Below are 21,502 nucleotides of genomic sequence, written 5' to 3'. Positions count from 1 at the left end.
ATTATAATGTTAAAAGAGATAAATTCAGGTTTTTGGAAGTTGACGCTCTAACTTCTAATTTAAAAATAAAAAGTTCAGCCAGCCATATGCTTGGTTCCAAGTATACCCTGCTTTCATATATTTGGATGTTTACTGTCACATTATTTTTAGAATAGTATTTGGCATTAAGCTGGCACAGGCATGATAAATAATAACATTTGTCTACATGAAGTTTTATATATTTTTTCTGAAAAAAGTAATTAAGGGGATTAATTCAACTCTAATTTTTATGGTTTAAAAAAAGGTATTGGTAGGTAAATGTGACTTCATTTTTTTTACTGTTGAATATTAAATGAATGCAATGTAGATTAATTTTGCTCTTGTACCCTAGCACAAATATAATTCCACAGAACACAATTTACAAGGAAAGTATGCTAATAAAATACAGCTCTCATTATTAATATATAACCAGCATAAGGTAAAATGCCATCTTTACTAGATTTATAATTTGACTACATAAATATTTAAAAGATCCCTTTAATTTTTTAAATTAATATTAGCTTTGCATTTGTTCAAGGAAACTCTTCAAATGACTCACATTGCTTTCGAAAGGCTGATATGCACTGATATGTATTATTTAAATACTCATATTCTTGACGTATATCTAGATTTTTTTTTTTTAATGGTGAAAATTAAGACTATTCTTAGCCACTAGAAGAAAACAGACCAGGAAGTAACAGAAAAACAATTTTAAAACTCTTGGTGACGTCTTCTGATATACATTATAATAATAGATAATATTATGGAGACTTTAATATGGAGTTTAGGTCTATTAGCTATTTAATACTACATAAAACTCACAATAACTGTGGGAAGTAGTTATTGCCTATTCTTGACTTTATTTTATGGATGACAGTTGTCCTTGAATCTTCCCTTTTGCCTGCACACTTTATCCAATCTAACAGCAAATTCTATCAGCTCTACACCACAGAATCTAGTATTTTCCATCAACTCAACTATAATCCTCATCTAAGCCACTGTCATCTCCTTACTTAGATTTTTATTACAAAAGCCTCCAAATTTCTCTCCATCCATCTGTACTTCACATTTGTCTTTGAATATAGCAACCAGAGCAATTTTTTAAAAACACAATCAGATTATGTTATATCTCTACCCCAAACCCTACAATAGCTTCACGTCTTACCCAGAGAAAACTCAAACACATTACAATGGCCTAAAATGCCCCAATTCAGTGTTTTTACAAGTTGGTTGCATATTAGACTCAGCTGGAGGAACTTTGAACAAATATAAATGCATGGGTTCCACCAAGAGATTCTGATTTAATTCACCTGGGATGCAGGCTGGAACTTGGGATTGTTAAAAGCTCTCTAAATTAAATGATTATAATGTGCAGCCAAGGTTGAGAATAATTTCCCTCCAACATTTGAGTCCCTTTCTGCCTCCATCAACTCTCTGACTTCATCTTCTACCACCCTTTCCCTTATATAATCTCTTTTAACCATAACCATAGGGTGACGATATATTTTATTAACCCAACGGCAGGGTAAAAGAGTCAATATTAACAATTATGAAGAGGCAATAGGCAGGAATTAGCACTGTTCTAGGAAAAAAACAGGCATTTGGTCATAAAGCATAAAGGCTTAATTTGTAGTTCTTTGGGTATAAAATGCTCCAACCTCAGGGTGTTGGCCCCTGCTATTCTTACTCTTTGGAATATTTCCCCCTAGGCATCCAACTGGCTTGTTCCCTCACCTTCTTCCATCTTTACTCATATGACACTTTTCAGTAAAGATCTTGCCTGTTCATTCAATTTCATACTGAAATCTAATCTCACTTTCATCTTCACTTCTCCTACTTTTTCTTCCCATCTGATGTACATACATTTGGCTGAATTCTTTATTTCTCTTCCCACTAGATTTTTTATTTCTGTTTTGTTCACTTCTGTATCCTAGCCTCCAGAATAGCACGGGGTCTACTATGTGAACTAAATATGAACACATATTTGTGCAAAAAAAAAAAAAAGAATGATTTATCAGCTGTTTCACATTGGGCAAGCTACCTATTATGCTTTGCCTCAATTTCCTCATTGATAAAATGGGGATAATATTAACACCCACCTCATAATGTTGCTGTAAGCACTTGGTGAATTAATGAATGCATGGGATTGGGATAATGCCTGACTCACAGAAAGCACACATAATTGCTATCTACATTAGTTAATTAAAGATATTCATTTTCATTTTTGCTTTAGCCACTGATTCTTAGGGCCATACCTGGAAACTGTCACCCCTAAAATGGCCTTGCTTCAGAAATATTTTATTTCATTTCCTTTTATTTTATTTTTATTTTTATTTTTTTGCTTTAAAAATCTTAGGTATCAATATACTGTGTTGGTAAACTGGCCCTCTGGAGAAAAAAAAACAAGCAATGATCTGTGGTGTTTGCCAACTGCTGTCGTGTAAATATTTCCATCATGGCCCATTTCAAGCTACTAACAGTTTAACAACCAGCTCCCTAGATTCCTCGCCATTTAATAATCCTCTCTCGCAACCTGGAATGATCTGGCTCTAACAAACCACTGCCCGTATCCTACTGCTGGCACATTCTCCTTTCCTTCAGCTCTCCCACCCTCATCATACAACTAGACTTCCTCTTTTACATAGTCACAGCTCCCAGCTGATGACATTTCTATTCATTTCTAGCCTATCAGTCTTTTTATTTTCTTCTCTGTCTAACCTGGATTCACCAGTTGCTTACCTGCAAGATTCTTTTTCCACTACCCCAATTCACCTTTAATGCCTGTGAGTTTCTGTTGAACCTGCTCTACACACGGCAGCCTCCGTTATCTCCATTCTTATATTTGGGGGGGTCGAGTGTTCCTGCAGAAAGTCATGGATACATGCACACCACTGCCAGAACACATTCAGATTCTTCAGCATCAGCTGGATGTCAGCATTAGTTAATTATTTTACTTTCTCCAGGACGAAAGATGTGGTCTGGCAGAAGTGGAGGAAGAATACAGGTACCTAATGACAATTACTGGATTAGCAGTCCAGAAGATCCACTTCCGGACACTGAGGGTTGCACTATCGTTAAAAACCTTAGTAACAATTTTTAACTGGTTGCCCTTGCTGGGGCCCAGAGAAAAACTGTTCCTGGTCCAGAACCTGCTCTTGATGCTCCCCCCCACTTTTTTTTCCTTTGGTCTGATCAGTGATCAGCTACTTTTCTTTTTAACTTCAGCAATTATTCTAAACATTCACTTTAAATGAAGGTTTGCTCTCAAACTTCCAAATAAACTCTCCTCCTACTTCACATAGAAATGCACCAACATCAGGTATCATCTCTTTCAATTTAATGCTTCTCATACATCTCTCTAGATTGACAACACACAGTCCCATGAGCCCTGGAAGATGTGGAGGCCTCTACTATTCAAAGTTAATCCTTTACCAGGGTCCTTGATTTTGTACCTTCCCATCTCCTGAGATAGTTGGCCTTATCAATGTATTTTCTTTAATTCCCTATCCCCCAATGTATAAGTTGTCTAAATTTCTTTCTATTTAAAAAATAGTCTTCATGTTTCTTTTTGTCTACTAGCATCTGATTTTTCTCTTGACGTGCTATCTCACACACTTTTTACAAAAAAAAACAACCAAACAAACCCCAGAACCCCAATTCCTATTCATCTTTCATTCTCATTTTGCCCTATACATTCTGACTTCTGCCTGGGACCAACCCATTAAACATGCTCTTGAGATCACAGAAGACCTCATAAGCGGTAAATCCCATAGATGCTTTTCAGTCTTCGTTTTTCTGAACTTCTCTGCTGCACTTGGTACAGTTGCTTATTTGCTCCCGCCTGGTGTGCAGGATTCCATGTCCTCACCTCCCTCCTTGTTCCTCTTTGACCATTTATTCTTAGTCACCTTTGGAGACACCACCCTGCTGCCTCCTCAGGTTGGCATGCCACAGAGTTCCAACCTTGTTCAGCTCCTTGCCTTTCTCTAAAAGTTCTTCCTAGAAAATATGGTTTGGCTTTAATAACCACTTTTATGCTACCGGCTACCAGATCTTTAACTTTAGTCAGTATTTTTCTCCTCAGCTTCAGATTTGTATTTCTAATTGCTGTCTGGACATGTTCACTGAATGTTCCATAGACATCTCAAATGGAATACAAGCCAAATGAAACTCAGCATCTCCCAACGACCAGCCCATCCCATTCCTACTCTGTTTCTTCAAATCAGTTTGTAGCACCACCTTCCACACATTCTTCTTGCTCCTAGGCATCCTTTTCCAATTATGTTTTGAAATATGGTTTCCTTACCCAATCTGATCTTGTTGGATTTTGTTTTTATTAATCCCCCCCTTGTTCTCTTTGTGCTTTGCAAATAATGTATCTGTATCTTTTCTCTCATATCAAAGGATTTGAGGTGGCAACAAGAGGCTGTAGCCTGAACATACACAATATAACATCTTATACTGAAACCAGTGGTATTATATTTTTACATAACTGAATTGTGGGATTTGATAAACAAATCCACATTCAACAAATATTATAAAATAAAGGAATAACTTTTTGTGGTTGGCATATGGTATCTCAAAGTTTTTAAGTATTTTAAAACTGTTTTTATTTGAATTGCTTGTTAATGTTGTTATAAAAATGGAAGTCCAAAGATTTAAGGGCAAGCAGTTGCCAGGTAAATGCTACAAAAAGTGTTTATGAAATCCATATGCATAGTTTGAGAGAGACCATACACGGATGATGGCCAAGATTACACTTAATCCACACTTGGAAAAGTTAGGAATATTTGCCCATCAGGGAGGTCATACATTCCAGGCAGCAGAGCCGATGCTCTGCTTGCTAAGTCAGGATGCATTTTATTTTAAAATTAAAAACACACATATAGTTACATACCCACCCACATCCTTTCTGCGTGCACGCGCACACACACACACACATATGTGCACGCACACACGGACAAACACAGACACTTAACCACACCAGCTCTTGCCAATATATACCTGGAGGAATGTCCATAAGGATGCTGAACAGTAGACGATTTATGAATCTAGTGCAACATCACAGCCAGCCACCACCACTGACACTAGATTGTCATTTTGTACTTGGTTTTGCTACCACTCTTTCATATAAAACAGTAAACTGAAGTGATTTTCAAATATGTGGGAGACCAAGGGGAAATCTTTTCTGCTTCTAGTAAGCACAGAATGCTATTAATGAGCCACAGATTGCTTCCCTACAACGCAATGCACTTAGCTACTTCCTCTGTGCTCACAGAAGCTGTGATTATTAAATTCTAAAGCAGTAGTTTGAAAAATGACTTCGTTTTTGAGAATTTGTAGGATATATATCTTTATAAATTTTATTTCTACTTGCCATGGGGAGCTGAGTGTCTGCTACTGACTTAAAGTTTATGTAGCACTTTGAGCTTCTGGGGTAAAAGAGATAGGATTACAAAGAAAGGTAAGAATATTAAAAAAGGGTAAGAAGGGAATATTGGGCCCTGTGGATTTTTTTTCTCATGCAATGATGTTTATTTTAATAGAAATTCTACGTGCAGAGGACACAGGTTCACATGGGGAGATGACGGTGAGCTTCTAAAAAGAAGTAATAAGTAGTTTGATTAAAAAAAAAAAAGTGTATGAGAACATTGCTTTGAGTCAGGGACCTGAGTTTGAATCTTCACTCTACCACTTACAATACGTCATGTATTATTCTATAAGCCTTACAATAATCGACTCAATGGATCCTCTCGACACTTATATGCAGTAGATGCTGTTAAATTCCCATTTTATAGTTAAGTAAACAGAGGCACACGCAAGTTAGTAACTTGCCCAAGTCACAAGGTCGCGCCGCTGATAAGTGACGGCCAAGGTGAGCTAACATATATTAAGATTCTCACAGCAGAGGTAATGGTATCCCACTTATAAACATGTAGTAGGATGCTTACAAATAAATATTTTATTGATAACATATTATCTTTTCTTTATAATGTCTTTTAATTAATTCAGGATTCATCAGGATAAAAAAGTATATCTGAAGCTAACAATTCTCTCCTAATTTGCTGTGGCAGGCAGTCATTCGATCCAATTTTCAGCAGCAATTTAGATTGAGTATGTGCGACATTATTTGCCATTATATTCAGCTCTAGGATATAGTTGATAAAAAAAAAAAACCCAAAACATATCCCAAGCATCATTAGAGAATAAGTCTTTTTGGTATGTGTCTGATAAAAAAAAGCTTTGGAATAAACATAATGGAAGGGCCTAACTATATATGCATTTCAAGTACCATAGGTGGTCCTGATAAATTATTCTAAAATAATTTAGCACATTTACAGGAGAAATGAATACAAGCGATAAAATAACATTCTGAGAATGGCTACAGAAAAAAACAAAAAACAAATAGTTCGTGTCCCCAAATACCTATGAATTTCATTTTGCCTTAAAGAGCATACTTGGTTGAGAGTCTGCATTGTGCGAGGAGTATTGCTCTGTAATAACTGGACGATTTTGCTGAATTCAGCTTCTGGCATTGAATGTGGACATCAAGTCCAGTCGCAGGGTAAACATATCATCACTGCTAATATTGAGAGAGGTTGGAAGAAGAGGGCATGAACTCAAGAAAAATAAATGAAAATGAGATAAAAAAAAGAAAGGTGAAATGCAGAACCTGATCAAGTAACATAGAACAAAAAATAAAGTGAAGAAAGAATGCTCAAGACCATTTTTATCACATGAAAAGGAAGATAAAAAATAGTGTAACACTGATGTATTATATGTTGGCTAACTGAATAAAATAAAAAAATTTAAAAAATAGTGTAACACATTCCAAATAGCAAAAGTCCAGGGATAAGTAAGAAAAATGGCCATGTCTCTGTAGATAGGTAAATATTTAAGAATATAGTGACTTCAAATATGTGACCCCTGCTGGGGATGAAAAATATTTATTGTAGTGATTATTTTTTATATTTCTGGTTTTTATTATCAATGAATGTTTTGTAACATATGATAACTTTTTAAATATTAAAAACATTATAAATATATTTGAAATATAACTTCATGGTACCTTCTCAGCTCTGTTAATCTCTACTACTATATAACCCAAGTGATTTTTGTACACACCATACCCTCCAGGATAAGTCACTTTAGTCTATGTGCTGCCAAAGCGAGCACTTGGATAAGTCACTTTACAAAGAGTGCTTTAAAAATTTTTGTTCTGAAACAGATCTCTGCTAGAGTTTTGTCATATTTCTTTTCTTTCCTGAAAGTCAGGCAAATGAATTTAAGAGGGATAAAACCAGTTTTCTGATATGAACTTGAGTCATTATTGGTAAATACACATCAATTTACGGGGTTCAGCAGTATAGATCATGCATAAAACATAATACTGAATAGTTAAATGTGATAAAAGCAAAATGAATGTTTATGTGAGGCAACTGGGTTTCATTTACTCTCTTTATAACATCATTTGAAATATATATATATAAATATGGCATGTGAATTTATAGGAGAAATCAATTATATTATTATGTGTATATACTCCTCCCGTTAGTAACACACTAACGTATCACAGTTTCAGAGAAATGCACCCTAGAGAAAATGCTGCTATTCTTCATGGAAAAATCCATGAATAACATTATGCAAAAATTAATTTATGATAAATGATTTAAATCTAGAACTCGGAATAGCTTATTTAAATGCCATCAGAAAAGAACACCTCACCCGCAAAAAGGAGTCTAGGGATCCATTCTCCATATATTCCACCACAATCATTACTGGTCTGCCTGCAAAAAGAGCAAGAGAACACACAAGGATTAGAGCAATTACAGAAAGATGTGCTGCAGTTAGAGATCTCCAGCTGTGGCAGCTAAATTATTTGTATTTTATTAATAGGAACTTCATTTTCCAACATGCTTCTACAAAAGTCTTAATATTATACATAGGCATCTCTCCATTTTTTATAGCATTATTTCTGTTGAGTTCATAAAAAGAACACGAATTACAAAGGAATTAAGAATTTCCTTTTCTAAAGCCCTGCCATCGGTTATTTAGATTATGTTCTCTTTGTCCTGAGCTTTTCCTTAAAAGACCGGCAACAAGCTCAAGTGAGGCTTCACGTAGTTACTGAGGCTGCTCTGGCAGTTGTGGTAACTTCTAGAAACATTAGACCGGGCATTTCTGAAATATTCCTAAGGCAAAGCAGAGAGGAGAAATTTATAAATTCTCTTTAAGAAATTATAAACCATCAGTCATAGTCTGCTTTTAAGGGCTTCTAAGTGGAAAAATGTCAGCAGATTGATGAATGCCACAAAGTTGGTGGGCTCTACAATAGTTCCTGATCATATCTTTATTGGACATAGATTAGATCAACATAACAATGATGACAGTACATGAAAAATAAGTAACTCTGACTTTGTAGTCTAGTAAGAAGCTAAAATCAGAAACTGAACATCATTTATTTTTTCTTTATCATATCTATTTGCAACTGTTACAGTTCCCAATACCTCTATTAGGTAGAATATTTGACATAAATAACTTAGATTTGTTTCAAAGAAAAGAATCTATTTGTTCTGCCAAATTGCTCAAGTTTAAAAGATAAACTCATTTCAGATGAAGGGAAAATGATATTTACCTGAAATAAACATGTATGACATATTTACTTTTTACTTCTATATTTCTTGCTTCTCATTGAAATTTTTAGCAATTGAATCTGCACTGTGCACAGACGTTTTCCCTCATGAGTACAAAAAAAATCTGGAAAGAAATTATATGTACCAATGATGGAAATATTAGATCTCATCTTGTAATTCATGTCCCTTTTATGAACTCAAAGCCTTATGGGTTAAAAAGGCTGACTGTAACAAATTAGTACAATGTCTGCAAAGGCTAGATTTTATATTTGAATCTATATTTTAAAGAAAGATGTGCTAAAGGTTAAATGTAGTAACAAAACTCCCAATTTATCATGCATAGTACCAGAATCCAAAGAAATTTTCCATTTTGGTGGATTTCCATAATGTTCCTCCAAGTCATTAATTTCACCCAAATATAGATACAGAACTTTATCAGAAAATACTGAGGTCAAATGAAGTGTCCACACTCTTGTAGCGAGGATCTAGAAGATCCAGGTTTTAAATCTGACGGTTTGTCATGAAATCTTTTATTTGGCTATTGGTTTTAGAGAGCTTGGAAATAGGAGCCTGATGGATGCAAACACTTGGTTAGCAAGATAGGGAAAATAAAAAATCATTTTTTATACTTAAATATGAAAGTTCTGAGACCAGTATTCCAGTTTCAATGATAATGGATCATGGAAGTTAAGGGGAAACACTGGGTGACTACAGAGGCTGCCTGGGTTCACCTGCCCAGAGTCACATCATTTTAACCTACCTTGACCATTGCTGCCAGAGAAACATGTTTAGTTTAATAAAATATATACTCTCCCTAAGAATGTCAGTCTTGATACAATAAAAAAACTTGCAAGCACTTCCCTTGTATTGATACAAATTATTATTAGCCCTATTACACAGATACGGAAATTGGAGGATAGAAAATTACTTGCCCAGAGTCAAGCAGCTGGTAAGGCAGAGTGTCTCAGAACTTAAGCTCTTAACTTTTATGCCATAGGTGCCTCTCAGACATAATTTATAGATGAAAGCTGTAAGGTTCATCCTCCCATGCTGGACCTCCTCTCTCCTAACTAGCCCTACCGTCTCCTGTTCCATTAGCTGTCATTATCATCTATACTGGTTCAATCCTCTGCTTTTCCTTTTGGTATTCCCCTGCCAGGATTATCTACCGATTTGCTTCTCTCCCTAATCTCATCCCATACCTTCCCAGAATTTATATACTGCACCTCTTCCTTGAAAGTCCCCATGGTGATATTTCCTATAGTGGCATTCCCATCACATCTACTGTCTGCATTATGAAATGTTGTGCCTGGTTCTATGTTAGGTTGTTTTTCTCTCTTAACTTCCCATAGATGCTATGTATCCCCATTCACTAAGTTTCTCAAAGCCATGTCCCATAAACCTGAGCAGAGTAGTTGCTTTATAGTAACGAGATGATTTTTCTCAACGATTTTCCTAATTCCTCAGAGGGTAACACTGAAGTATTTGAGCAAGATCCTAATCTATGTGAATACCAAGTACTTTGAAATAGGTTCTATCTATAACTCCTTGGGAGATACTTTAGGCAATCTTGAAATTCATCAGTGATAAGTTTCATCTTCTCATTAAGGATAATAAAGACTCCCCCAGTTTCTTGTGAATTAGAAGTTTCACACCTGAGCTCTGCATCTTTTGTATTTTGTGCAGTCACATCAATTTAGAGCTGCTATTATTAAACTAAGGAGCTGTTTTATTAGAATACTGCTGGCATCTAACCTGTAATTTGTTTCCTAGTGGTTTTCTATAGGGAGGTTAGCTACACTGTGAAGATTACAAGCAACCTTACAGTCTATGATCATATTTTATAATCAACGAAATAGATAAGTATAAGGGAAATTATGACAGGATGGTATTCAAATATGTGGCTAGGTGACAGAAGTCTATTGGTAAACAGTGCTTTGTCTTATTTTCAAATATCTAAAAATTATATAATACATCATTGCTCTTGGAAAATATATTTGGAGGTGATTAATTCTTTTTATATTTTCAAGATATTTCAGCTTTTTTCACCTTTTTTTTTTTTTTTTTACAATTTTAGCCAGTTTCCCAAAGACCTCATGTCACAGAATTAACTTAGTATGTGCACTGTACTGAAGTCAGAGGACAAACTCCAAGATTCTTGAATGTTAGTCAAAGTCTCAAAATCCCTAGTTTTGTTACTACATTTAACCTTTAGCACATCTTTCTTTAAAATATAGATTCAAATATAAAGAAGCCTCATCAGTTTGCTTTAAGAGATTTTGAAAACCACTTCTACAAATCACACAAAAAGTGAATTTCTTTCATTTTCCTTCAAAAATAGCCCAGAAATGGTTATGTATATCTTAAACTGCACTGGAATCAAAACCTTGGAAGAAATCACTTATTTATATCCTGAACACAATGAATCACAAAATCCCAGATCATTTTTTTCCTGTTAGAGAGAAAAATTATTTTCTTTAATTGGGACTTCAATGGACTATTGACTAATGCTTTTTTTTTTTTCCTTCCAAATCTGCAGTTGCCCAATACTTAAGATGATTTTGATATGGGTGGTGTTGAGAAACCACATGATGGTAAGAGTATATTTTTCTTGTGTTGTTAAAGAAAACAGAAGAAAAGCATTCTTCAAATGTTCTAAGGAAACTTGGAGAAAATATTTTGTGAGTGAAATAGCGTTTTTGTTTGTTTGTTTGCCTCAAGAAGGTCTGTGAAAGAAGGGGATTACAGAAATTTAATATTTTCATAAAAGTAATGAGTTTTTGCTGGATATAGTATTTTGTATCGGCTTGGCCATTTCTAATACGCTGTCAGTAATATCAAAAATCTAAACAAAACTCAATGACCTCCAAACTCTGTTACAGATTTAAATCAGTTCTAGCTTATTTAACATTATATCATGTCTATATTTTCTCTACCATGTAATAAAATTTGTGGTGATAACTTGGATTGACAGTTAGGTTGCCTGTTTTTTTCCCCCCAATTGCAATTCCAGATATTTGGAGCCAGTTATTTTTAACCTATTTCTACCTCCCCCATTTCTGCTGTAGAGATAGTGAATTACAGTTATAATCTCAAATGGATTTGAGAATAAATAATTTTCTTATCCCTCTAAGGCATTCAAAAATATGGATGCCATAAATTTGAACAAAGTTATAATATATTTTCATTCACAAGATAGGTACTAAAACTGGGGAATCATTTTCCCTTAGACTGTTGCCTGGTCATTATCAGATTATGTCCCAAACAAATCTTATGCTCAAGTGAATTCAAATCAAGTCTTTTAACATTTCCTCTGAACTCTCTTTCCCTCCTATATTCCTGTTGGGATTAAAACATCCCTATCTGGAGGAGGAGCAAGATGGCAGAGTAGTAGGAGACCTAAATTTCATCTGGTCCCAGGAATTCGGCTAGATAGGGATCAAACCATTTTGAAGACCTATGAACTCAACAGGAGATTGAAGAAAAGAATAGCAGCAACTCTCTGAACAGAAAAGCGACCACTTTCTGGAAGAGTCGTATTCTATCCCTTCATAGTAGTTAACCTTATTTTTGGTATATATATAAGTTGTTCTCTCTTTAAAATTTTGCGATACAGTTTCTTCTAACAGACCAAAATATACCCTAAATCTCTAGTGTATGGCTTTGTTCTAGTCTCCTGCCTGATCACATTATCTCCTTTTTTTTTCTTTAATTTCTCTTCTTTCTTTTTTCAACCAACTTCTTATCAATTCCTTTTATAAAATCTTTTATAATTTTCATCTTTACAGTCATATTCCATCCCTTCATAGTATTTACCCTTATTTTTGTACATATATAAGTTTTTCTTCCTTTAAAATTTTGGGAGGCAGTTTCTTCCAACAGACCAAAATACACCCAAAATCTAGTCTGTGGCACTGATCTATTCACCAGCCTGATCATATTCTTTTTTTTTTTTTTTTTTTGTCTTTTTCTTTTTTCTTTCTTTCCCTTTCTTTTCCCACAGTTTTGGTCTCTTCTGATTTGTTTAGTGTATATTTTTCTGGGGTTGTTATTATGCTGTTAGCATTTTGTTCTCTCATTCAACTATTCTCCTCTGGACAAAATGACAAGACGGAAAAACTCACCTCAAAAAAAAGAACCAGAGGCAGTACCGATTGCCAGGGACCAATCAATACGGACATTAGTCAGATGTCAGAACTAGAGTTCAGAATGACGATTATAAAGATACTAGCTGGGCTTGAAAAAAGCATGGAAGATACTAGAGAAACCCTTTCTGGAGAAATAAAAGAACTAAAATCTAACCAAGTCAAAATCAAAAAAGCTATTAATGAGGTGCAATCAAAAATGGAGGCTCTAACTGCTAGGATAAATGAGGCAGAAGAGAGAATCAGTGATATAGAAGACCAAATGATGGAGAATAAAGAAGCTGAGAAAAAGAGAGATAAACAACTACTGCATCACGAGGGCAGAATTCGAGAGATAAGTGATACCATAAGATGAAACAATATTGGAATAATTGGGATCCCAGAAGAAGAAGAAAGAGAGAGAGGGGCAGAAGGTATATTGGAGCAAATTATAGCAGAGAATGTCCTTAATTTGGGGGAGGAAACAGGCATCAAAATCCAGGAGGCACAGAGAACACCCCCCAAAATCAATAAAAATAGATCAACACCCCGACATCTAATAGTAAAACTTCGAGTCTCAGAGACAAAGAGAAAATCCTGAAAGCAGCTCGGGACAAGAGGTCTGTAACCTACAATGGTAGAAACATCAGATTGGTAAGAGACCTATCCACAGAGACCTGGCAGGCCAGAAAGGACTGGCAGGATATATTCAGAGCACTAAATGAGAAAAATATGCAGCCAAGAATACTATAGCCAGCTAGGCTGTCATTGAAAATAGAAGGAGAGATTAAAAAGCTTCCAGGACAAACAAAACCTAGAAGAATTTGCAAACATGAAACCAGCCCTACAAGAAATCTTGAAAGGGGTCCTCTAAGCAAAGAGAGAACCTAAAAGTAACATAGACCAGAAAGGAACACAGACAATATACAGTAACAATCACCTTACAGGCAATACAATGGCACTAAATTCATATCTTTCAATAGTTACCCTGAATGTAAATGGGCTAAATGCCCCAATCAAAAGACAAAGGGTATCAGGTTGGATAAAAAAACAAGACCTATGTATATGCTGTCTGCAAGAGACTCATTTTAGACCCAAAGACACGTCCAGATTGAAAGTGAGGTGGTGGAAAACCATTTACCATGCTAATGGACACCAAAAGAAAGCTGGGGTGACAATCCTTATTATCAGACAAATTAGATTTTAAATCAAAGACTATAATAAGAGATGAGGAAGGACACTATATCCTACTTAAAGGGTCTATCCAACAAGAAGATCTAACAACTGTAAATAGTTATGCCCCTAACATGGGAGCAACCACTTATATAAGCCAATTAATAACAAAAAAACACATCAACAACAATACAATAATATTAGGGGACTTTAACACCCCCCTCACCTAAATGGACAGATCATCTAAGCAAAAGATCAACAAGGAAATAAAGACTTTAAATGACACACTGGACCAAATGGACTTCACAGATATATTCAGAACATTCCATCCCAAAGCAACAGAATACACATTCTTCTCTAGTGCCCATGGAACATTCTCCAGAATAGATCACATCCTAGGTCATAAATCAGGTCTCAACTGGTACCAAAAGATTAGGATCATTCCCTGCATATTTTCAGACCACAGTGCTTTGAAACTAGAACTCAATCACAAGAGGAAAGTCAGAAAGAACTCAAATACATGGAGGCTAAAGAGCATCCTACTAAAGAATGAATGGGTCAACCAGGAAATTAAAGAAGAATTAAAAAAATTCATGGAAACAAATGAAAATGAAAGCACAACTATTCAAAATCTCTGGGATGCAGCAAAGGTGGTCCTAAGAGGAAAGTATATAGCAATACAAGCCTTTCTCAAGAAATAAGAATGGTCTCAAATACACAGCCTAACCCTACACCTAAAGGAGCTGGAGAAAGAACAGCAAATAAAGCCTAAACCCAGCAGGAAAAGAGAAATTATAAAGATCTCTATGACTAATTCTAGACCAAGAGTTACTGAAATAACAGAATGGCAAATCAATAAATCCTAAATTCTTTGCCTTGTACAATATATAGATTTGAAGACAAAGAAAACTTCAAATATTAGCCCTGCTGCCTATTAACTACATGATCTTGGGCAAGTTATTTTCGCTCTCTCAGTTTTTGCATTTATAAAACGAGGATAATATTACCAACTACATATGGGTTTCAAAGAATTAGATGAGAAAATGTATAGTTAGCACAGTGTCTGGCGATCGTTGGCACTTAAAAATGTTGGTGTACATTTGCTTTCCTTCCTTTTTGTGCACAATTATCTGCTTCCTCCTTATATTTGTCCATCATGTAGCAAAAAATAGTTTTATAAAAATGGATCATTTCCATATTTTATTGTAGTTTAGTATTGACATGAAAATTCTTTTATATCCTATGGCAAAGTAAAAATGACCACTAGTTACACATTTTATTTAATATAGTAAATTCCCAATTTTAGCACTGAAATTCTCATGTCTCAGGCAAATTTGGATGGTTGGTTACCTTATCCTTTGTGCTCAGCACAGTGCAATTAGAAGTTGTGGGATTAGAGTCAGATAATGTGATATTGAAGACTTTTCCACTTTGGACAAGTGACCGTTCATAACTCACTTATGTTACTGCCTGTCTCCTTATACCTATGCATTTGTATATTTGTATATTACATATTATTATATAATAACACTTCCTCCATTGTGTGATATGTGAGATTAAATGAAATAATATGTTTAAAACACAGAGAATAGTACATTATATTAAATACTGAATCACCCAATAACAGCTTAGAGAATGAATGGATAAATGCAAATATCACATCTTACCTTACTGGCTAGATGTTGAATCCTAAACTAAGAAGTGGCTTTCTGAGTTAAAAAGATTCGTAACTGAAAATGCCTACAGTCAGTATATTTAGGAGCTTCCTTGATGGTCTCAAAAGTCCATTTAAATCCTATGCACCTGATTTCACTCATATTTGGAACATAAGGAATAGCGAGGAGGACCACAGGGGAAGGGAGGGAAAATTGAATGGGAAGAAATCAGAAAGGGAGACAAACCATGAGAGGTTCTGGACTCTGGGAAACAAACTGAGGGTTGTGGAGGGGGGTGGGGGGATGGGGTAACCGGGTGATGGGTATCAACGAGGGCACATGTTGGGATGAGCACTGGGTGTTATACACAACTAATGAATCATTGAACACTACATCAAAAACTAATGGTGTACTATATGCTGGCTAACTGAACATAATTAAAAAAATCCTATACACCTGAAATCGACAGGTTTGAAGTTGCTTTAAAGAACAAGATGGTTTCTCCTAGAGTAGAGTTACATAATCAAAATGGGTATTTTCTTATTTTAAATGACATACTATAACATATAGTTTCTTGGGAATAACTAGTGTAGGAAATAGATTCTAATTCCTATCTAACAAGCTATTCTGCATCTTCTGTACTCTACATATTTGTACCTATAACAATATGTTTCACGGTTAATTTGGAATTGATTTTATTTTTTTTAAATATTTTTTTAAGGATTTTAGTTATTTATTAGAGAGAGAGAGAGAGAGAGTGCGTGCACAAGCAGGGATGGTGGGAGAGGGAGAAGCAGGTTCCCCACTGAGCAGGGAGCCCAACCTGGGGCTTAATCTCAGGACCCTGGGATCATGACCTGAGCTGAGGGCAGACGCTTAACTGACTGAGTCACCCAGGCGCCCCTGGAATTGATTTTAACTTTAAAGCTATTTGAAACTCCTGAATCTCTATGATAACTATGTTGATTTGGTTCCATGCTTTGTCTTAATTTATTTATTTTGTTTTTTAAATTTAGATGTGATCCAAATGTCCTGAGAGAAATGCTGAAGAATAAATTATTTTATCCAATGACAAAAACAGCTGAGCAGAAATTAAGAGGAGGGATTGCATTTCTGAAAACTGTGGTATTTCTTAATCTAGATTTGTTTCAGAGTAAATGAAAGGTGTGAGGCTAAAGAAATGAAACAATGTTCCTGCCAGTTCCAGCGAGCAGTATACCATCTGCGTCAGGTAACTTCAGTAATACTCAGTACTATCCTTTCTACTGAAAATTACCATATGGGCAAAGAGACTTCTCCTTAATTAGAAGTGTCTTGTTGACAATGAAAGTTACTGCCAAAGATGTCTACTGTTAGATTTTGTTTCCACTACAAGACACTAGCCATACTGCAAAATTTTAATAACATATGCATTTTTAAGAATGGCTTTCTTGATGTTGTACTGAATCCATATTTACAAAAGTATTATAATGACAATGATCATTGTGGTTTTGAAATTATCTGATTCAGGACTTTGCTTTCAACCATTGTGACAGAAATGATTATACAATATTCAATTGATTATTTCATATATAATTGATTATTGTATGATCAATTATTTAATTATCATTAGGTAGCAATGAACGAAATGCATTAGACAATTCTCATAACTTGAAATACTGTGTAATATATAAGTTAAAAACCAAATTAAAACAGGGGTGCCTGCGTAGCTCAGTTGGTTAAGCGTCTGACTCCTGATTTTGATTCAGGTTATGATCTCATGGGTCATCAGATTGAGCCCTGCGTCGGGCTCCATGCTCAGCGGGAAGACCGCTTGAAGATTCTCTTCTCCCTCTGCCCCTCCCTCCATTCTCTCTCTCTAAAATAAATAAACAAATCTTTAAAAAAATTAAACCATGCATCAAATAAATAATTTTATCCTGTCTTTGTTTTATTTTCTGTGAAAACCTTTTGTGTAGACAATTTAACAATAGATACTACATCTAAATCAGCACATATGTAATGACTAACTTTAAAAAATAAATTTTTCAATATGCCAGGTAATGTTCTAAGAGTTTTACATGTGTTAACTCATTTAATCCTCATACCAACCCTTGTGGTGGGTTTAATTACTAGTTCAGTTTAACAGCTCAGATTACAGATGCACTGAGAGTTTAAGTAACTTGTCCAAGGATGCACAGTGAGCACAGAGCAAAGGTTTGAATCCAGGAGATCTGGCTCCAGAGTCTGGGTGCTTAACCATCTTCTTATACCCCAAATGATACTTGGGTCTCCATTAGTAATTTGGAGACATAAAACATTACTCTAAGTGTCTGCCTCATCTTAGAAACACATCCTATAAAGTTATTATGGACTGGACACTGTGTTGCTCCCAAAGATGTTTTGTCCTTCAGAAGTTCTATGATTTTAAAGCCTTGTAAATAGGAAATACATGCAAGGAAACTTGCTGGTAAAACCTTTAGATTTTGCTTTCTCCATTCTCACACATCAATTTATGATAATGATTCTGAGGTTCTTTTACAAAGAAATGTTTTAAGAGAGACTCTTGAAGCTTTTGAGAGGAGGTATCATATTTTCCAGTAGTGTTTCAAATGTTATGCTTTATTTCTGGCTTCAGAAGTGTCTTATTGTTACATAATTAATCCAATATTCAGTTTTTTGGTCTTTTGTATCATTCACTAATCAAAAGAAAATCAACACAAAATTTAAAAATAAAGCAAATGTCTAGAGAGGATATACTTAATACCAATTACATAGGTTATTTATGGTGAGATTTTATTATAATGGAGAAAACATTTGCTAAATGAAGCACATCTATGATATAAATTAAACTAACTACTTTCCTTTTTTCCTTATAGGAAAGTTACTACTTATTTTTGAGCCTTTTCTGCAATTTTTACAAGGGGCTTAATTAAAAAAGAAAAAAAGAAAAAGTTCAGTTTTGCTAATTACACTTCTTTAAGACCTCTGTGAATAGAACTAGGAAAAGCCAACCTTGTGCCACCAGGCAATTTCTACCGTGCTTTGTCCTACAAGGCACAAGAATGAATGCTGAGATGTGACATATTTTATAACAGGGTTGGTCTATTTCCACTTATTTATGTTCTTAAGTGGCCCAGCAGCCCATGAGGGCATGCACGTGGCCCTGTGGGAGAGGAAAAGGCACTTGAGCAGCTCAGTTGCTTATCATGTTTCCAATTAAGGTGAACACACACAGACACAACAATTTCCACCAACACAAAGATTAAACACTAATTCACATGGAGACCCAGCTAATTTAGCAAGCTGGATAAAGTTTTTTAGAATTTTTCTTTGTGAAAAGAAAATGATTCTGGGATGAATCTTTTGAAAGTGTTGACAGTTTCTTTGAATAGCATCAAAAATAGATAACACAATTTATAATAATAAAACATGAGGATCTCTAGGGAGTAGATATATATTCTCACCTAAGAATTTAAATAGCCATATAAAGTCCAGATTTTTAAGATGCAAACTTCTTCAAATGATATTAAGAAAAAGAAGCATTTTTGCTATCAAGAATGCATAGCTAAGGTCAAAGGCTAGAATTATTTAAAGAATCTGAAAATAGTAAAAAGTACTAGTAAAGAAGAAGTAAAAAAGAACTAGTAAAAAATCTGGTGATCATTTAAAGAGTCTTTTAATATTTTTCGTGTCCTCTGGAAGAAAAAAAATAGAAATTCTCTTTGTAAATATTCAAGAATTTGATATCAAATGCATCCTGCAGCTCTGATTTTTAAATTTTTCTTTTTTTTTTTAAATACTTTATTTATTTATTTGACAGAAAGAGAGACACAGGGAGAGAGGAAACATAAGCAGGGGGAGTGGGAGAGGGAGAAGCAGGCTTCTCGCGGAGCGGGGAGCCCGATGTGGGGCTCGATCCCTGGACCCTGGGATCATGACCTGAGCTGAAGTCAGACGCTTAACGACTGAGCCACCCAGGTGCCCCTAAATTTTTCTTTTAAACGCACTGTCAATCTTGCACAAAGATAATGATGCTCATTTATGTCAACTAAATATAACTTTATGTAAAAAAATTGAGGTTTTAAGAACCTGAGATTCTTCATTTATGGACTTCAAGGTGTCCAGAGGCCTCCTGAAATTGTATGCAAATATTTACATATATGATCATATGTCAGTTTTCTTGGTGAAAAGTCTATTATTTTTGGCCAAGAAACTAAGTATAACCCATTAGGAATCTGAGTCCATGACCTGTACTACAACATCAGGACTCCATAAGAGTCCTTAAACTCATTAATTGCAATAGATTAAAGTTTTTATAAACTGAACGTTACTTGAAAGTTGGAATTATACCTTCAATTTTGTGTATGCTCCCATCCTGACTTTTCTTATCCCAGGTGGTATCTTCAAGTTGTCTTCCTTAAGTTTTAAATTATTTTCTAATCTTTTGCGTATTTCTCCTCAGGTAAGCCAAAGAACCACACTCTTTGGAACCAATGACTTCAAGTGATAGAGGAAGCCAATTGAACGCAACCTTGACATTATCTGGCCAGCCCCCCTTGCACAGGTTTTGGAAACTATCAGTATATCCCAAAAGGTGTTTTTAAATAACCCTCTAATGTAGCAATAACAGTGTGAAAATATTTTAAAGGGGTTATTGGTGTATGACTAGAAATACAATCACTTATGTCACCTTCCTTGTGCTTCCGTTGGCTGGGTGTGGTTTCTCTGTCATTTTATCAGTGACCCTCTCTTCTTTATACCACTCCTCAGTCTTGAAATAGAATAATATTGGTCTTCTGCCCACTCCTGCCCCAGATTTCCCATCCTAGCTTTTTTTTTAATAGTTGCAGTTCTGCGGAGTTTCCTTCTGAAGCCTGCAGATGCACAAACTTTCGAGGAGGAGAGTTCTCTAGGGAGAACTGTACAGATGGGTATTGATTAGGGCCTATTGGGTCCTATTTGGAATCACACAAATGACAAGGAATAAAAATACCAGGAGTTAGGAATCCAAATAAAAGTTTTTCCTTTTTTTAACCATAGTTCACATTTTGAATCATTTATTCAGGATTTTACTTTGTACATTTAATCCAGTTTTTCCTATACCTTTTATAATTAGCTTTTCGTTGAAGTAGGTACTTGAAAACACTCATTAACACACACCTCATTCAGGGTAATTGGCAACATTCTCAACTGGAGAGATGTATAAAATATAAACCCTTCAATTAAAGAGCTTTTTTCCCCTTGGAGATCTCTTACTTAAAAAGTAAACCACCATCTCTTAACCTTTATGTACATTGATTACAACAATATTTTGTTAAAGATAAAATAAGGCCAATTGTCATATATACTATATAAAAATATAAAAAGAATAATCATCCTCAGAAGAACTATAGCCAAACTATAGAAATTATTTTGTCAGAAATGATTAATTATGAAATGTCAAATTATGGATCTCAAGCAAAGTTACTGACCTTTTTTTACAATGCCTAAACATATAAAAAATGAAATGGTTTACTTTGATTTTCCTGAACTTCAGTTTGATTGTATTTAAAAGTTATATACTTTTCCACTGTTGATTTCCCTTGGCATACTGAGTTAATGTCAATTTTCCTTAACTTATGGTATATTCCTTCAAAGTCTGCCACTTAGTTATCTGTGTTACTGCTCTTCTGTAGTCCTCTGTATGCATCAAAGTCTGATAATATTATATTCTTCCTAACATATTTCTACCATTTAAACTATATGACTTCTGAATAAGAAAAATTTTTGCCTGGGTAACAGTGCATGTACTATTTGCTCTGACTCCATATCAGATAGGATTTCACATGAAATATGGAAAGGAAAATATTGATAATCATGGTTAATGGATTCTGAAGACATTTTAATATTGGCTCAGCTCTGTAAGTCCTTTGCTATA

At 35.0% G+C, this 21,502-nt stretch overlaps 1 protein-coding gene across 8 annotated transcripts in view; it reads right to left on the bottom strand.

The window, feature by feature from the left end:
• EPHA6 (EPH receptor A6) overlaps positions 1–21,502 on the bottom strand; it is an 815,440-nt gene that overhangs the window by 120,746 nt on the left and 673,192 nt on the right. For all 8 annotated transcript variants that reach the window (XM_036070278.2, XM_036070279.2, XM_036070280.2 and 5 more), the window contains one exon: positions 7,744–7,805. In XM_036070278.2, coding sequence (XP_035926171.1) covers positions 7,744–7,805 — 62 coding nt within the window. The remainder of the gene's footprint in view (positions 1–7,743; positions 7,806–21,502) is intronic.

This window comes from Halichoerus grypus, chromosome 1 (assembly GCF_964656455.1).
Source record: "Halichoerus grypus chromosome 1, mHalGry1.hap1.1, whole genome shotgun sequence".
NCBI lineage: Eukaryota > Metazoa > Chordata > Mammalia > Carnivora > Phocidae > Halichoerus > Halichoerus grypus.
This window is presented reverse-complemented; position numbering and strand designations above follow the sequence as displayed.